The 16,097-nt window shown below is 43.0% G+C and overlaps 1 protein-coding gene across 1 annotated transcript in view; it reads left to right on the top strand.

Annotated features, from left to right (window-relative positions):
* ACBD6 (acyl-CoA binding domain containing 6) overlaps positions 1 to 16,097 on the top strand; it is an 89,681-nt gene that overhangs the window by 44,079 nt on the left and 29,505 nt on the right. The window contains exon 6 of the mRNA XM_069789730.1: positions 1,641 to 1,730. Coding sequence (XP_069645831.1) covers positions 1,641 to 1,730 — 90 coding nt within the window. The remainder of the gene's footprint in view (positions 1 to 1,640; positions 1,731 to 16,097) is intronic.

The raw sequence follows: 16,097 nt of genomic DNA, 5'->3' as shown, positions 1-16,097 counted from the left end.
TCATTCTAATTCAAGGTTAATTAGTATAACATTAAAATTATGTGTTACAAAAATTAATTACTTGCTGGGTCAAAAAGTGTGTTAAAAAGCTTAATGCCTTGTGTCTGAGATCGCATTTCCTTACTCAAAATCATGTTCTACCTCTGCTGCCCTGCCCAGGAATGTCCAGCTTCAGTTGCAAGGTGTCTTCTGCCCCTCCTGCTGTTTTGGCACCATGGTTGGGAAATTTGGCTCACAGTTCCTATTAGCAGATAAATGAGTTGCTCACCTTGTTCCCCACTGCTCCGTTGAGAGATTTATAACCAGCCGTGGGGTAATTTAACTGATTTCATTTGTGAAGGTGTGTGACTGTTTTCTGTAGCATACTGGAAAACGCAGGTCGGTCTGATGGTGTCAGTGCTTGGGGGATGATTTCTTGGTTATCTGCAGGGTGATTTCCAAGGAATCCCCCGCAAGTGTGCCACACGCTGTCCTAAATCAGGAAAGACTGATACTAAAAGTAAGTCTAATTTACTAAGTGTACATAGTAAACAAAGAAGAAAACCTTCTATCTCAAACTACTTTGAGCTACCTTTCTCTTCGGAGTTGCCAATATATAAAATCTTCTATAGTTCACAGAAAATGTCTTAGAGCTGCTTGTCAAAAGGCTCTGTTACTGCTTCGAATGCATTTTTGCATTATAAGAAGATAAGCACTCCAGCCTCAGCACAGGGCTGTTAAAGTGTGTGAAACTGTATCACAGCTCTGCTGTGATGTCCTATTGCAAAAACAAGCATTACCTTTCACAGGCTTAGCTGTACTAGCCCAGAATTAGAGCAGCACCTGTGAACCGAACCCCAAAAGCCTGGCTTTGCTTCAGTACATCCATAGCCCTCTCTGAGGCCAGCTGGGTTTTCAGATGTGCGTGTCAGCCCTCAGAGGGGTCCTACACCACTTCTCACGTCCTTGACAGGCAGGAGGATCTGAAGTTCCATTGCTCCCCTCCCGTGGTGGCAGAGACATGCTGAGAGACTGCAGGTGTGCAGAGACTTGTAGAAAGGGGATGGGAAGAAAACTATGGAGGTTTGGACAGGGCTGGAGGCATGGGTGCAGCAGCCCATGTTGCAGAGCTGAGAGGGGGACAGTTGCAGGTGATGCCTGCCCAGACACCCAGTTTTCATCTTCTGTTGCAGCAGTGCAGGGCCCGTGGGTTGAGTATTTCAGACCTGCCAGAGGAATGAGCTTTTGGGGACTTGGCGTCTGGGTGGGGTAGGCAGCATTGAGAATCTTACCCTTACGCTTACTGCGTAAGTCGTTGCTCCCAGAAAAGTCAGAGCTGTCAAAATCCCAAATCTATATAGGAAAACAAATCATGTCATGGCTCCTGCCTTTCATGGTTTGCTGCTTTTCCCCTCTAAATTTTTTGCTGGCTTGTGGGTTTGATGCTAAATTAATGAAAAATTCAACTATGTGTCAGTTTTAACATTTCTAGCATTATTCTGTTAAGTCCAAATCTGAAGCAACAGTATGTTATATGCTAATATTAGTGTAGGGTTTTTTTAAAGCCTGTGTTAATTTTGTTATTGGTACTCAATAGCAAGACTGTGATCCTCTGTGCTTTTTTTTGGCTGTCTTTGTTAATTTTTGCCTGGATGTTGCAGGGCCGGGCTCTGCTCCATTGGGCGTGCGACAGAGGACACAAGGAACTGGTTTCAGTACTGTTACAGCATGCCGCTGACGTTAACAGCCAGGTAAGAAAGGAATGAAAAGTTGAATTTGATTGATGTGTTACATAGCCTCCTGACCAAATGTTTCATAGGAAACTGAATTGTTCCAAAACTCTATAGCAAGTTCTCTCAGGGCACTTATTGCAGAGAAGAACATCCAAAAAGGTAACCTGGAAAAAATAACAGAATTTGGTTGCATGAAACACATAGTCATAAGGGGCCTTTTTCAGTTCCTGCTGAAACTTCTCCCTGCACTAAAGTTTTTGTTCACCTGGCTGTGGTTTCCAGTGTGACTCGTGGTACTAATGGCAAGAGGTATTTCCTGCATATGAGATGTTTGGTGGCTTCCTACATAAAGTGCATTCTCCAATGTATTTTTTGTAACACTACACTCTCAGTAGATCTTTGTGGACTAATGGAAGAGAATCCCACTTTGCCTAGGAGAAAAGTATCTAATAAATGCCTGGTTTTGGCAAAGCTCACCGCAGGCGTAGGTGATGCTTCAGGTCACGGTGTGGTGGGCACATGGCAGCTAGAGTAGGATCTCAGTGCTGACTGAGGGCAAAGTCAAATGGCTTATGCCATTTCCATCCCCATATACCCACCTCACCCTCTTGGGAGTCACGATTTCTAGCACAATTTGATTTAACTGAACATAAAGCAGCTTTTTAGCCACTGCAGTTTGCAGCCCACATGTCTGAGCTTAACTAGCAGCAGTTTTAGGGTACCTTAATAGACCAAGCTGTGAACTGCACTGGTTCAGTGACTACTTTGCAAGTGATTCATTCCAGTCAGCCAGCTTGAGTCTGCCTGTGCTCATGAGTCAACGCTCCTAGTTTTGTCTGCTTGTTGTAATTAAAGGCTGACCTCTGTAAATGCGATTGTGTTTGGAAATAATTGTCCAACATATTTCTGTCAAATTATGATTGACTGCTCTTTACCAGCATGGCACTTATTGGCTTTGCTTTCCTGCCCAGTTTGGACATAGATACACCTCTGCTGACAAATCTGCTAGCTCTTACCAGTGAGATCTTAAGCAGCCTTGCGATAAATGCTTCAGGAATTTGTGAGAGGGGGACCTTAAGCACAGTTGCAATCTGAAGGCTTGTGAGCCAACCTGTGGTGTTCACAGGCTACAAATAGCTGTGTTGGTATTTATGTACACATGAAATCATTGCAAAAAAAAAGTATTTCTTGCCCTTGTCTGGGCAGAATTGCAGGTGGGATGGGTATTAGGAAGCATGGCTCTGCAGTAGCTGGTGAGGGACGTATCTTCATGCTTAGACCTTGGGGATTTCAATTGTAATGGATTTTATAGGAGGTTTTTCCTTATGTAGAAGATGGGCAGTGGAGCCAGTACAAATGGGGGGCTTTGCACGCCCCCCTGTCAGACTAGACCATTGCCTTTTAGGGAGAGCTGGTGAGTGACGTGTCGGATACATATGAGAACAGCTTTACCTTGAAATCAGGGAGGAGTCGGATCATGACACCTGCCCGTCCCCTTTGTCCTGGCAGCCGGGGAGATGGTTCTGACTGGGACGCTGTACCGCCGCAGCAGTCTGAAAAGTCACTTCTCTTTGACACTTGTATCATTTCTTTGGAGGTAAAGTCTGAGTCTTAGAAGAAAAAGCTGAAGGGAGAGTCATCTTATTTTTCCCTGAGCATTAATTTTCTGTTAGATTCTTCTTCCCCTTTTTTCTTTTTGATGTATTGCACATTTTCTAACCAGATTATTTTTGGCCAGTAACAAAAGGTTAATAATAGCCATAAAAAGAAAATCAATCTTTGAATATTTTTTTTCCCCCCACCAAGGTAATAAAGGAGAATTTTTTATAAAGGTCTCTGTTCGCACGTAGGTGTGTTCCCAGAGAAGGCAGACACATTTTTATTCTCAGCCATATATAAATTGCAATAACATTTCAAGACTTTGTGACCTAATGTTTATTTCTCTTTTTTTTTTATTTTGACCTTTACCCTGTAAGAATTCACATCCAAAGCAAGAGCAAAAGGAATTTTAAGAGCAACCAGAAGAAAAAGGGAGAGGGAAAAACTCTGGCTTCCTAACAGGCTATAAACACTGCAGTGCCTGCTATTATACATTACCAAATGCACTATCAGTTAATGTGTAGGCTATAAAGAACGGTGGGTTAAGTGTAAGGGAATCTCTGGTAACTTGAATCAGTGACGCTATTACTTTAAAGCAATGTGTTCTCAGTAGAGGTTCCCTTCGCAGGCTGCTTGCAGTACCTCTACCAGAGCCTGGCGTGCAAGCAGCCTCTGCGATTTCCACCTGCTGCTCAGGTCTTCAGGTGTTTTTCTGTCTTGTTCAATTTTGCAGCAGTACCTGCACACAGGCAGCATAAGAGATGAAGAATAAATTAGGAATTATGAGGGTTTTGAGGAGATAGTGAAGGAGAGAAATGTTATAGACCAATTTTTTTTTAAATTGCCCGTGTTTTAGTATGCTTCTAAAAAGTTGGTCAAACAGCGCGACAGATTTATACTCTCTTCCATTACCTTTTTAATAAATGCTCTTCCATCTTGGCTCTCTTGGAGTGTGCTAAAGGATTTAGCTGCCCTAAGCAGACAGTGGGATGGTGCTCTGCTAGGTGACCTGGAGCGAGTCGTACCAGTTCGCTGTGCCTGTAGATGTGGCTTATTCACTTTTTGCTGCCTTACTTTAATTATCTTTGTACTATCTATTGTCCAACTACTTGCAGTCGCTGGATCAAGAGGCTCTGCAAGAGTCAACTTACTGCTCTTTGTTGATAAGCAGCTTGGGAGCAGGAGAAGAGGTCACCTGGCTCTGCTCATTCCTGTAGCATGCTCAAAACTGCTTTAATGCTGGGAATAACCACGCACTCCTGGACTACAGTGGTCCAGCGCCTGTGCTTTTTGTTTTAAACAGTCGTACTGCAGTTTCAAAAGGGTGGTTCACTAATGTCACTGAAAAGCTGCAGCCATTGAGTTCTCTGATTGTTTATAATTAGCCCTAATAGCACCTTTGAAAAGAGGTGGTAAGGGATTGCCATGGGCAAGGGGACACAGAAAGGCAACGGGCTTCTCTACTTTGTTGAAAAGGGGCATTTGTGTAATTGAATTACCTAAATCTTCAGAGCCAGAGGCCATTTCAAAGTGGGTGGTGGTATGGTATTTTGGAACTCTGCTGGAAATACCCGGAGCTTGGAGCTCAGTCTGAAAACAGCCTCCTTCCACTGGAACTGTTTGCCTAAAATATAGGCTTTTAATTGAGCGATGGAAGTGAAAGGAAGGGGAGTATATTCATAACAGTTATGAAGGAGCTCGGCAACGTGATTATAATATCCATTTCTAGCTTTAAAATATATGAAGACGTGAATGAGTTTTCCTTGCAGAGGATGAGCAACAAAGGAAAACCTTTTTCCCCTACAGGGAGAGTTTTTCCTTGCAATGGTTTCTCTGGCCTTGGAACGGAGGTTTTCTGGGGCCAGCGGAGGCACTGAATGCAAGCTGCGCAGAATTGCACCCCAGCTTCGTGCTCCCCCGCGGCTGTGCCATGGCATCCTCCGTGTTCCCCGAGCCAGGAGCAGCGAGCTGGCCTGGTCGGAGACTTTATTTGTCCTCGGTTATATCTGGTGGTGCAGTGCCAGCGTGCGGGAGACAGCAGAACTCAGCTCCGCTCCTGGATGTGAAGCGCTGCTCAACCAGCTTTCGGAGGAGCTCCTTTAGCGTATTTAGGGGGAAGTTTAGGCACAGTATACTGCTCCAGTGCTGTTAGGTGGAAGAGTGCTCTTGGGACAGGGTCTAAGTCTAGTCACCTCCTCCTGCAAGAGCAAGGCAACTAAGGCAGCTTGAAAAGGAGGATTCTATGCTCTGGTGCAAAGGCCCCATGCGATTGCTCATCCTACACAGGGAGCATCCTACACAATACAAATCACTACTGCTGTTTTAAGAAAGATGAAGAGCATCGTAGTATAGTAATTGTCCAATGAGAGAGAAAAGGACAAATAGCATCTCTCATTTGTAACGTCAAAACAGTAGACCATAGACTCTCCTCCTGGACTTGCTGTGGCTGTACTTTGCTCCATTTGTGGGTATGCTTTACTCCAAAATAATAATGTGTGTTCAGGGCATGCCCTTGGGAATGTGCGGGGAGCTATCCTGGAGTGATTGCTACAGATCAGCTTACTCTGAAAAAGCTCTTCAAGCCTATCTAGTCATGTGAACAAGTCTTAAAATAAATATTGTTAGTTGTAAGTGGAAGTGTATCACATGACACACAGGATAATTAAAGGCTGTGTACATATCTGTGGTAGAGCAGATGAGTTAAAATTGTATCTAAGCTTTATTTTATGATTTTTAAACTACATAATTGTGCAGTTCTATTAGTTGGCTTATCAATGTTATGGTAATCATTTATGTATGCTTAAATTGTACTATAATTATCACTACAAGGATGAAAAAAGCTATAACTGATCTTCAGTTTTTATTTGCTGACCTTTCCTAGTAAAGGTGCAGATCACTGTACTGAGACTTTAAACCGCTTGTCAGCAAGTTTTCAATGGTCACCCATGGACCCACAGGGGTTTGAGAAGGAAACGTGAGAACCAAAACTGAAAATGATCGGGTTAGGAAATCTGTTGCTAGTATATGTGGATTTTATTTTATTCATTCATATACACTAGTAAGTCCAGTGAAAAGCATCTAGTGTCTGTGCTGTCTGCAGAAAGAGTTGGCTGGTCATTGGTGCCAATGTTGTATCTGTATCATGTACCAATTCATGCAAGGCTGCACACTTGTCTGAAGTCATGCTTGTTAGCATGTGATTTTGAGTTAGCTGGATTTTTTTTTCTTTTTTTTCTAAAAGACATCTAGAGTAGCAGGAGGAGCGTGGTTGCCTCCCCAGCTTGTCTTTTTTCCCAGTCCCCTGCCATGCACCTCTAGCAGACAGCTGCTTCCCTCCTCTCTATTTGCATGCTAACACACTTGTGAGTCAGAGGGCTTCTGGAGACAGGGACATGGAGTAGCTGTCCCCTTGTAATACTTTCACTCACGTCCTCATTGGAAAAAAAAAAAAAATCTTTTCAGATGAAGACAATACAAACATAATAAATGGCAGGGAGGGTTCATCTCCCTCATGACTCAATCCTTCTCAAACAACATTATTATTGACTGGCCTATTGGTTGCCAAAAAGGAAAATCAATTGTACTAGAAGTAGTTGCTGGGCCACAGATCATGGTACTAACCCAGCAGAGACAGGTTGATTTTTATCAACTATCCGAAGACTAATTTCCACCATTAGCTAAAAATGAAGTAGAAATTATGGATATGTCGAAGATTGCTAAGATTGGTGGTCTGTTGTTTTTGTTTTATTTGTATGGTTTTTCTGTTTACATGCCTGACTCAAAAAGGATTGTGTCTGTATAGGATAAAAAGAAGGAAGGAAAAGTCAGGCCTGCTTGCCTGCTGTCACTGCCTGTTTTTTTCTTTTCAGTCTTGTTCTTTTGGATTTCACAGCAAGAATACGAATTGCTTCAGTCTCTGCATGGGCCTTGTATTGGAGGTGTTGTGTAGACATTTAAAAATGAAGCTGGTCTCAGCAAACATGCATCCCTCCCCTGCCACCTGCACCAAATATAGGTCATGCCCTCATTTTTCTGTATCTGTAGGGAGATGTTGAGGAACTCAGCGTAGGCATCTTGACAGTTCTGACCAAGGACCAAAGGCCACGGGGTGTATCTACACAGCTTTCCCCCTCCCCAGTGAATATGTGTGTGTGTCCATGCAGCCCACCACCTTTGCTGCAAGCCAGTTGGTGACAACACACTTGTAGGTAGGATGCCAGCTGCCAAAGTACTCTGCTGTTATGACCATTCTCTAAACCTGGCCGAGATTAAAAAGGAAAATGTCGGAGCCTTGTGCCCTTGCAGTTAATGTCCCTAGTATAAATTTCCCCCTAAATATACTAAAAGCCTGGCTCATAAAGCCAGGAGGGACCCTGTCCTGGATCTGATGATTGCTGCAGAGTGTTTGGCGTAGTTACGCTCACAGCAAGCAAAGGATGTCACAGGTACTGCTGAACTGACCGCTGCTGTCGTAGGAAGGTACAGTGGCAAACGGGCAAAGACACTAAACAAAGATGAAAAGCAAAGCAATGTGAGCAGAATTATTAACCACAATAGTTTCCTTCTTTCCTTATACCTCCCCAATGCCTGTCTCGATATTTCTGTAGTCAGCTTTGCCAAGCAGATCTCAGAAGACTCTGGAGGCTTATACCCCTTTAGTCTTGACATTGTTGCCAATGGGTGTGAAAGCCATTAGCCAAAAGAAAGGAGAGATCTGCTTAGTGAAAGGGGTAGCTTTCTACATTAAAGCATTGACATGGTGCCAGTCACACAGTTATTAGAAGTGGCACAGCTCCATGTCTCTCCTGCGGGTCTCTCTATGGAATGTGGATTGGCAGCAGGTTGAATGTTAAATGGTCACCACTCAGCAGATGCTGATTTTACCTACTGGGAGAAAAGTCCCTTTCAGCAGAAACATTTGCAAAATATTTGCAGCTCTAAATACATGCTGGAAGATGCAGAGATTTATCCCTGGTTTGCTCTTCAGCTTCTGAAGACACCTCAAGCCTCATCAAGACAAACTGTAGGTTGTAGAGATGATGAGATGTTTCCTTCTGCTTGTGCAGGCTGGGCTATTTTGCATTGTTTCTTCCCATCTTCCAGCTTGACATGTACAGCCTTTGTTTCTTCTGCTCCCTGTAGACATATGAATCATTGCTTCATTGCTGGTGCAGCAAAGCAGTTGGCACCCTTGCTCAGGCAGTACGCGTGCAGCATTGCCTGCAAAGCAGGCTCACCAGCCGAGAAAGCAACTGCAGGCTTCTGTGTTGTTCCAGCAGTGATTTCAGGGTCCATCCACATGGTCCTTTCAACCGCTACATGCAAAACCAGTGTTTGAAAAGTGAAATCAAGAGCTGCTTCTGAAAAAAATTGCAGTGGTCTCTGTTGCTTTACCTTCAAACTCTAAAACTGCTTTCAGGGTAATCAAAATGTAGGGTTTAAAGCTGGGGACCGAGGACAGCAGCACATTTTAGTGGATTGCTGTGAGATTGCATGGCTTGTGGGCATCACCTTGTATTGAGGGCTGTGTTGTGCAGAGGGAGGAGGCACTTTCCATGGCCAGTGCTGGTGCAGGAGGAATGCAGTCTGGCAGTAGACACATAGTTTTAGCTCAGGGAGCATAACCACCCTCTGTATGAGGGAGTCTTGTGCCTGTTTCCATGCTTGACCAGCACGGCTATTTTGTGGTATAATGGCTACAATCTCTGCCAGTGCTCGCAGTAGACAGAGGCCAGCAGAAGTGAGCTCTGAGGTCGGTGCAGGTGGCAGCATGGTGCTGTCATGTGTTCTGGTGCAGAGGAGGAACAGGCATCTTACTCCTTATCGTATATGTCTTTGCAGAGGCAGGAAAGAGCCTTACCTTGAACGCCTCCCTCCGAGGACGTGGGATGGTCCCATGCCCCTTTGTCCCTTGGTCTCAGGGTCATCTTTGAAATAAGCATGTGTTAAAACACCTGTAATGTGTGAAGTCACTGTTGGAAATGTTTTAGCCCCTCATTAAGGTGTTTGCTTAACTGCACAAACAGGATACCACTGGTAGCCAAGCTGGTTTTTCAGGTGAATGCATCACCATAGGAATGGTCTCTAATCACCGTAGGAATGGTCTCTAGTTGCTTCATTTCCTATAGCCTTGGCGTTACCTCTCCCTGCCAGAGGAGCCACCTTTGCCAAGCAATCAGCTACTCTTTGCTCAGAAAAGATGGTTCCTGGAACATCTTTTCTTGTGTTCAGCCTCTTGAAAAAGCTTTGCCTGTTTTGAAGGAGTTAAATTCTGACACTCACCTTCTCCCTGAGGACTTTTCAATATGAGAAAGTCTAGTTTTACTTTCCAAATGGTATTTTGTATTCATCTGTTGTCAGCAGTTGTCTCTCCCAGTTTAGTCTAAAACCCAAAACTAAGCAAACCGACACACAACACAAACCAATAAAAAAACAGTTCTGAGTGCACCATTGGGGCGTCTTGAATTTGCAGTCTGGTGCAAAGTACTCTCGTTAGTTTTTCCTAAATAAGATTGTTCTAACGCTTTAGATGTCAGGGAAATAACTCTTTATGCTTATTTTGTGTAGATTTTAGATAAGATTTTTGATGATCATATCTGTTTCTTGGCTCCATGGATTATAAGTGGCAAAATGGCACTCAAAAAGGCAAAGCTAATTTAGGAGGTTCCTGTCTCTCAACTTGTACATCTTACTTCTGCATCCAGGAGAATACCTGTCAGTGCAGGAGTATTTCTAGCTCAGTATCGTGTCTCCAGCAGCAGGGAAGAGTGAATGCTTAGGGGACAGAGTAGGGTAAGTATACAGTGATAATTTAATATATTTTCCCAGAGTCTGCGGCTTGGAGGCTTCCTGAACCATTGGTATTATCTTTGCGCTCCTGGATTTTTTCTTTGATAAATTTCTCTCATCCCTCTTTGGATTCCCAACCTTTTATGCCAGTGGGAGTTCTGTAGTTTAACTGTGCATTTGCTTTACACTTGCCACAATCATTTCATGTGAGAGCCCATCGTTCTTGCGTAATGAGAAACAGTAATTGTTCCCCCAGTTACCTTCTCTGTCCTGCTTTTGACTTTATTGGCCTCCTTGATTCCCCTTGATCACTTCTTTTTCAGACTGAGGAGTTTAATCTATTTAATCCTACCCCATTTGGAAGCTGCTTGGTAACTTTGCTCTTTGTCATTCTTTGAATCATTTCTAGTTCTTCCTTCTTTCCTTTCAGATGAGGGGAGCAGCACTTCTCTCAGTGCCCAAGCTGTAAGTGCAATATGAGGTTTAATGAAGCAATATAATCATGTTTTCTTATTTCCTCTTTTTTTGTAAATGCTTCCTTATTGTTTGCCTTTTATTAACTACCATTGAATACTGAGCTGGTGTTATAATAGAGCTGTCTGTAATAACTCATGATCTGTTTCTGCAGAGGTAATACCTAGTTCAGAGCCCATCACTGAGGATTTAGACTAAAGATTGTTTTTCCATATGTGTGTTACTTGGTGTTTATTAGCACTGAATTTCATTTGCAGTTTTTTCACCCTGTCACTCTGAGATCCTTTTGTAGCATTTTAGTCAGCTTTTGGTTTAACAGACTTGGATGCTTCACTCTCAGCCTGCTTCCCCTGTTCATTTGTGTGGGTTGAATAACCCAAGCCCTTGCACAGATCCCTCAGAGACTCCAGCAATCACCAGCAATTGTGCAAGACAGTTGTTTATCCTATTCAATCTTTACTTTTGTAATTGGTTATCAAGCAGTGCAAAGACCTTCCCTCTCGCTCTGTGACAGTATTACTTAATAGCCTTTGGTGAGAGTATGTATCAAAAGGCTTTTGGAAATCTACCTGAACAGGCATCCCTGCTGGTGTGAGGGGCAGCAGAAATCTCGGCACTGCTTGCCTGCATAGGGAAACAAAGGCTGGTGCCGTCCTCCCTCTGCCTCTCACAAAGAGACTGCTCAGTTGCTCCCTTTTGCAGCAAAACAAGTAGATCCTATCCTAGAGTAACTTTCTAGTTTATCTAACAGACCAACCGGCTGTCCCAGCTTAGACATTCCGTGTTGAAATGGGTCTTCTGTCCTCTTATGACAAGGTTCAGCTTGGCTGGAATAAATCCCCCTGTCCTGAGAAGGGTTTCTTATAAAATGAAGGCCTGAACTTACATGAAGGTGGAAGGTGCGTTGAAGTTGTCTGCCGCATTTATTCTCGGGTTAGCAGTTGGCTATCTGCAGGCTGGATACCAGCGTTGGAAGAATTGGTAAACTTCCATCGTCTAAATCCATTTCTGCTGTTCCAGCCAATTATACATTAAAATGAGCATGACAAATAAGTGTTCATTTATGGGTCAATAACTCCGTAGTATGTCTGTGACATGGCTGGCCAAGACAATCCATTTCAGTACAGTCCTGGGCAACCCAACATCTTCAAGTATGTAATTGCTTTTATAGGGAAAGAGAAGTAATAAGGATAATGTAGCTATCAGGCCCCGACTCACTAGTTCAGAAACTTCCCCTTGCCAATCAAATTTCTTTGGTATTCAACCTGTTTTAGGCTTGTTCCAAAGGCATTATTGTGATGTCAGAAAATACCCTGATGGATGTATGCATTTTCTCTAGTGTTAGATGTTACTTTCTTGAAGACACTCGTTTTTTTTCACCAGCCAATTAACTATCTGTATGAAGAGCCAATAGACAGGGGTGCCTTGTCCCTCTCCTTTCCTTTCCCCCTCCCCAATTATATATATATTTTCTCAGCACTATTAGATTATTAAATACTTAATGACTATTCCATTCCTGCTAACTATACTTTTGATGAGCTGCAGTAATAAAACTTTGTAACAGCAAAGTGTGTGTCTGGTTCCTTTATAGGAAGGGCACATTTGGGGAGCTGAAGTAATGGGGGATAAAACTCAATTAATGAATAGAAATAAAAAGAAGTAAATGAGGTAATCAAACTCAGAGAAATTAGTATTGGCAGGTTCTGAATGATGCTCTTGGATGAACAATCTTTCAAAATCCTTCCTTGTATGCTGCTGCTGTCTCTTTATTTATTATTAAAATAACATGATCCATGAGGCACTCGGGGTGACTCCCAGCCTAGCTAATTCTAATTAATCCAGTCAGGGAGAGCAGCAGGGTAAGTGGAGCAGTCTATCGGATTGAAATTCATAACTTAATTGAGGTCAAAGTCCCGGGTTGGGAGAACAAAAGTCTTTCGCTGGGACCAGGCAGATCAATAGCAATAAATATCTGGCTTGGATACAAGTAGCTTATAGTGACGGATTATCTGACACTGGCCAGAGGTCTTGGTCTTGTTCAGGGCAAAGTCCTATGGCATGTACAGTGTAGGGTGACTTTTGTCAGTGTTCCCTCCAAAACCCCAAAGAACCCATAAAGGGCTTGTGGGAGCCACAGAAGAAGGACACCCATAAAGAAGTCTATGTGAGTCATGCTGAAATTTGGATTTGGTTTCTCAACGTACAGGTCTCTCATCGGTAGCACAAGGGCATGTGTCACATTAGTGCTGATGGAGGCTGGAAGAAGTTGCTCAGGCTTACAGGAACTTGGAGCTAAATCACAGCTTGTCCAGAGAAAGACCTTTAGGATCGGGGAAAGCTGAGCAGTAGATTGATGGGCTTTATGCCAAGTCTGTATTTATAGTATGTTTACATAAGAGGAGAGAGAAAGGTTGGAAGAGGGAAGTGTAAATAATCATTAAGGTAGATTTGTAGTGTGAGAGAAACCAGCAGAGGAGAGATGTGGTCTCGCCTGTTCTTCAGAAAAGCAGTCAGTGTCTCTGCTCTGACCTCCAAAATGTTCTGTTTGTAGGGGTTTGTAAGTGCTAGGGATGGCTGGTTTCCCAAGCCCTTACCCAAGGCACGGCATGACTTTGGGTGTTGACTACAACGCTGATCCCCTGACTTCTAAGCCCGGGGACGAAGCATGAGGTCCTAGCTGGAGACCTGTGGCATTGCATTGTACACACAGCCTTTCCTAGGAGCGGGTACTGAAATATTCACCAATACTAGCAACCGAAGAAGCCTCTCTGAACTTTTTAAAATAAGTAGGTACTTCAACTGGAGTTCAATATTAAAATGCAATCTTCACCCAGTCTGTTATTAATGTAATGTTTATGCAGATTTGACTGTTCTGCTGGTATCCTCTTTGCAGAGGACAAATACTGCTGTGGTCAGCATTCGATACATCCCTGATGGATGTTGTTCTGCCAACGTACTTCAACACAGCTTGGAAGAGAGATGGAAACCGCAGCTTGGACACAGCCAGTGACTTAGTTTGACATACCTGCTCCTCCCATTAACACTGCATAAGTCTAAAGCATCTGTTAATGTCTGACTTGCCAAAAATGTTCAGAAGATCTCTTCAGCTCCACTGTTCAGGTTTAGAGGTCTAGGTCAAATGCCTTGTCGGGTCAGCTTTCAGGTTCTAGCATGATGAGCAACTGTTGCTATTTCTGTGTGTATGAATGGTTGCTGTACACTCACGCCCTTTTGAAACTCTCTGGAAAACCCCTCATGTTTTCCACTGCAGGACATTTGCTGCATACGGACAGAATGTAGTGAATCAGGACATTGCTATTCCTATATACTACTGTTACTATATACTACTTGCTATTATACTATGTACTACTTTCCTCATTCATGTCCCATTCACGGCACAACCTCAGCCTCCTCCTTTTAAGTTGGTGGCTTTGCTCTCCAGGTTTCTGTTGCGTTGTTTGTGCACTCCTACTTTGTTCCTGCCCAACCTGGACAGGAGCAAAACAGAGTTCCTGAGACTGTTAAATGCTTAACAGTTGCAAATAAAACTGCATTGGCAACTGTTGTTTTCCCCATTATCGGGGGGAGAGGGGAGGTTGAGAAATTTATTTCGTGTGCATACAAAAACTAACAGAAAAATTCAGACATACCATAGGGCTGAAGAGTTCACCACTTAACAGTAAAATGTTGTGAGCAATGCATGTCCTGCATGTACAGAACTTTGAGATGGATATTTCCCTTTAGCTTGCATTATGGTTCTGCTAGGGTTTAGGAGGAAAAAATTAAAACATGAATATTACAATTTTTTTCCTATTCATAGAGACACACCTGTGATGCAGACCTGCTATTTGACATTTTCAGAACCAGCAATTGATATACTTTCAAGTGCTTTTGCTAAACTTCAGGCGCCCCCCATCTGGTAGTGGTGGTAGGCTAGTTTTATTTATTAGCGAGAGAATTTGCCTTTTTTTCAGCTGAGAGAAATAACAGGATCTGTCCATTCAGAGCTGGGTTATCCACAGTTATGTATGTTATTAAAAAACATAGCAGTAGACATCCATATCGGTAGAATCCCTGTTGATTTGGTGAAGAAATTCCCCTTATGGCTATCTTCAAAATCGAGTTCAGGTTTCTAATTCTCTAGTTTTGCTACAGAATCCCAGCATGACCTTGACCAAGTCACTTGATTTCTTTCTGTCTTGGTTTCCCATTTGGGAAATGGTGGGGCAAATAATAGGTTTTTTATCTCACGGATATAACAAGATTATAAAAATATGGTAGTTCTAAGATCCTTAGAAAACTGATCAAATGAAATTAAACAGATCTTGCAGTCCAGATAAAATGAGATGAAACAAGCATGAAACTATTAGTGAAAGAAATGTTTCTTTATCTTCTGCAAATAAAAATGCAAAGTGATTAAGTGGGTCTTTTCTAGCTATTAGCAATAACAGTTCTAGCCAGCTGACTTCTGTCACCCTTGAAAATTAATTTGCAGGGTACAGTCTTGAATTTAGTATGCTTACAATAAATACCCCTAAAAATGTTGTCACCTTCTCTGATGCATGATGTTACTGCTGCGATAGTACTGCAATTACTTGCCCTACAGATAAAAAGTGGCTGCTCTAAATGAGATGCTCTAACACAATGGTTTGCAAATTTCTTTTAATTGATTTTTTTTTTCCCTGTGATATTTCCTTCCTTTACTGTACATGCAGCAGTATTTTTGTGAGGCAGGGGAAAGGAGTGGGAATAGCATTAAAGGTTATTTTTATCCAGGACTGTTTCAGAGGTCTGGTTCATAGGATGCATGTGCCCCAGGCAGCTGCGGCTGTGCAGCGGAGCCATGGAGAGGGGTGGCACAGAGATAGAGCTGAGTGGCTGGAGACGGCCATACCTCCGGGCAGCTTCTCTGCTGAGGCCAACCTGCCATGCAGCTGCACTCAGGAGAAAACCCCACACGTCCCTGCTGCTGACAGAGAGGCTGAGCACAGTTAGTGATGAGCTTTGTGTGTGTGTGAGATGTTGGAAGGGAGAAGGAAAGCACCAGCTCTATCAATAGGCATTTTCCTTCCCTGACTTGGTGATCAGATGAGAAATGTCTCCTTTTCAGCATGGCCCTCAAAACAAGGTAGAGATTAACGAACAAGACAGTAAAAAGGAGTTTTGACTGGTTGTCTTACTCCAACACAGAAGGAAGACGAGAGAAGTATTTCAGAAAGCAGTAGGCTGGAATGTGCTACAGAGAAACCTTGACACATGCTTGGACTTGGCCAGAGGCAGGGTTACCTGAGTGCAGGAAATTTCAATTTACCCTTTTTTTCTTTTTCTTTTTTTTTTTTTAACTCAAGTTTTGCTCACATTCAGACTGTGCAGATGAAATCTAAGTAAGAAGCCAGGTCTGCAAAAGCTGCCTGGTTACCTTCTCTGTGATGCTCTATTCCAGGTGCTATTGTCAGGATATTTTCAAGCAGTGCTCACAGATTACACAGTAATTTGGCTTCCGAAGTGGTATGAAATTGAGCA

Source organism: Haliaeetus albicilla, chromosome 8 (assembly GCF_947461875.1).
Source record: "Haliaeetus albicilla chromosome 8, bHalAlb1.1, whole genome shotgun sequence".
NCBI classification, from domain to species: Eukaryota; Metazoa; Chordata; class Aves; order Accipitriformes; family Accipitridae; genus Haliaeetus; species Haliaeetus albicilla.
The sequence above is the reverse complement of the archived record's forward strand: the minus strand, read 5'-3'. Positions and strand labels throughout refer to the sequence as shown.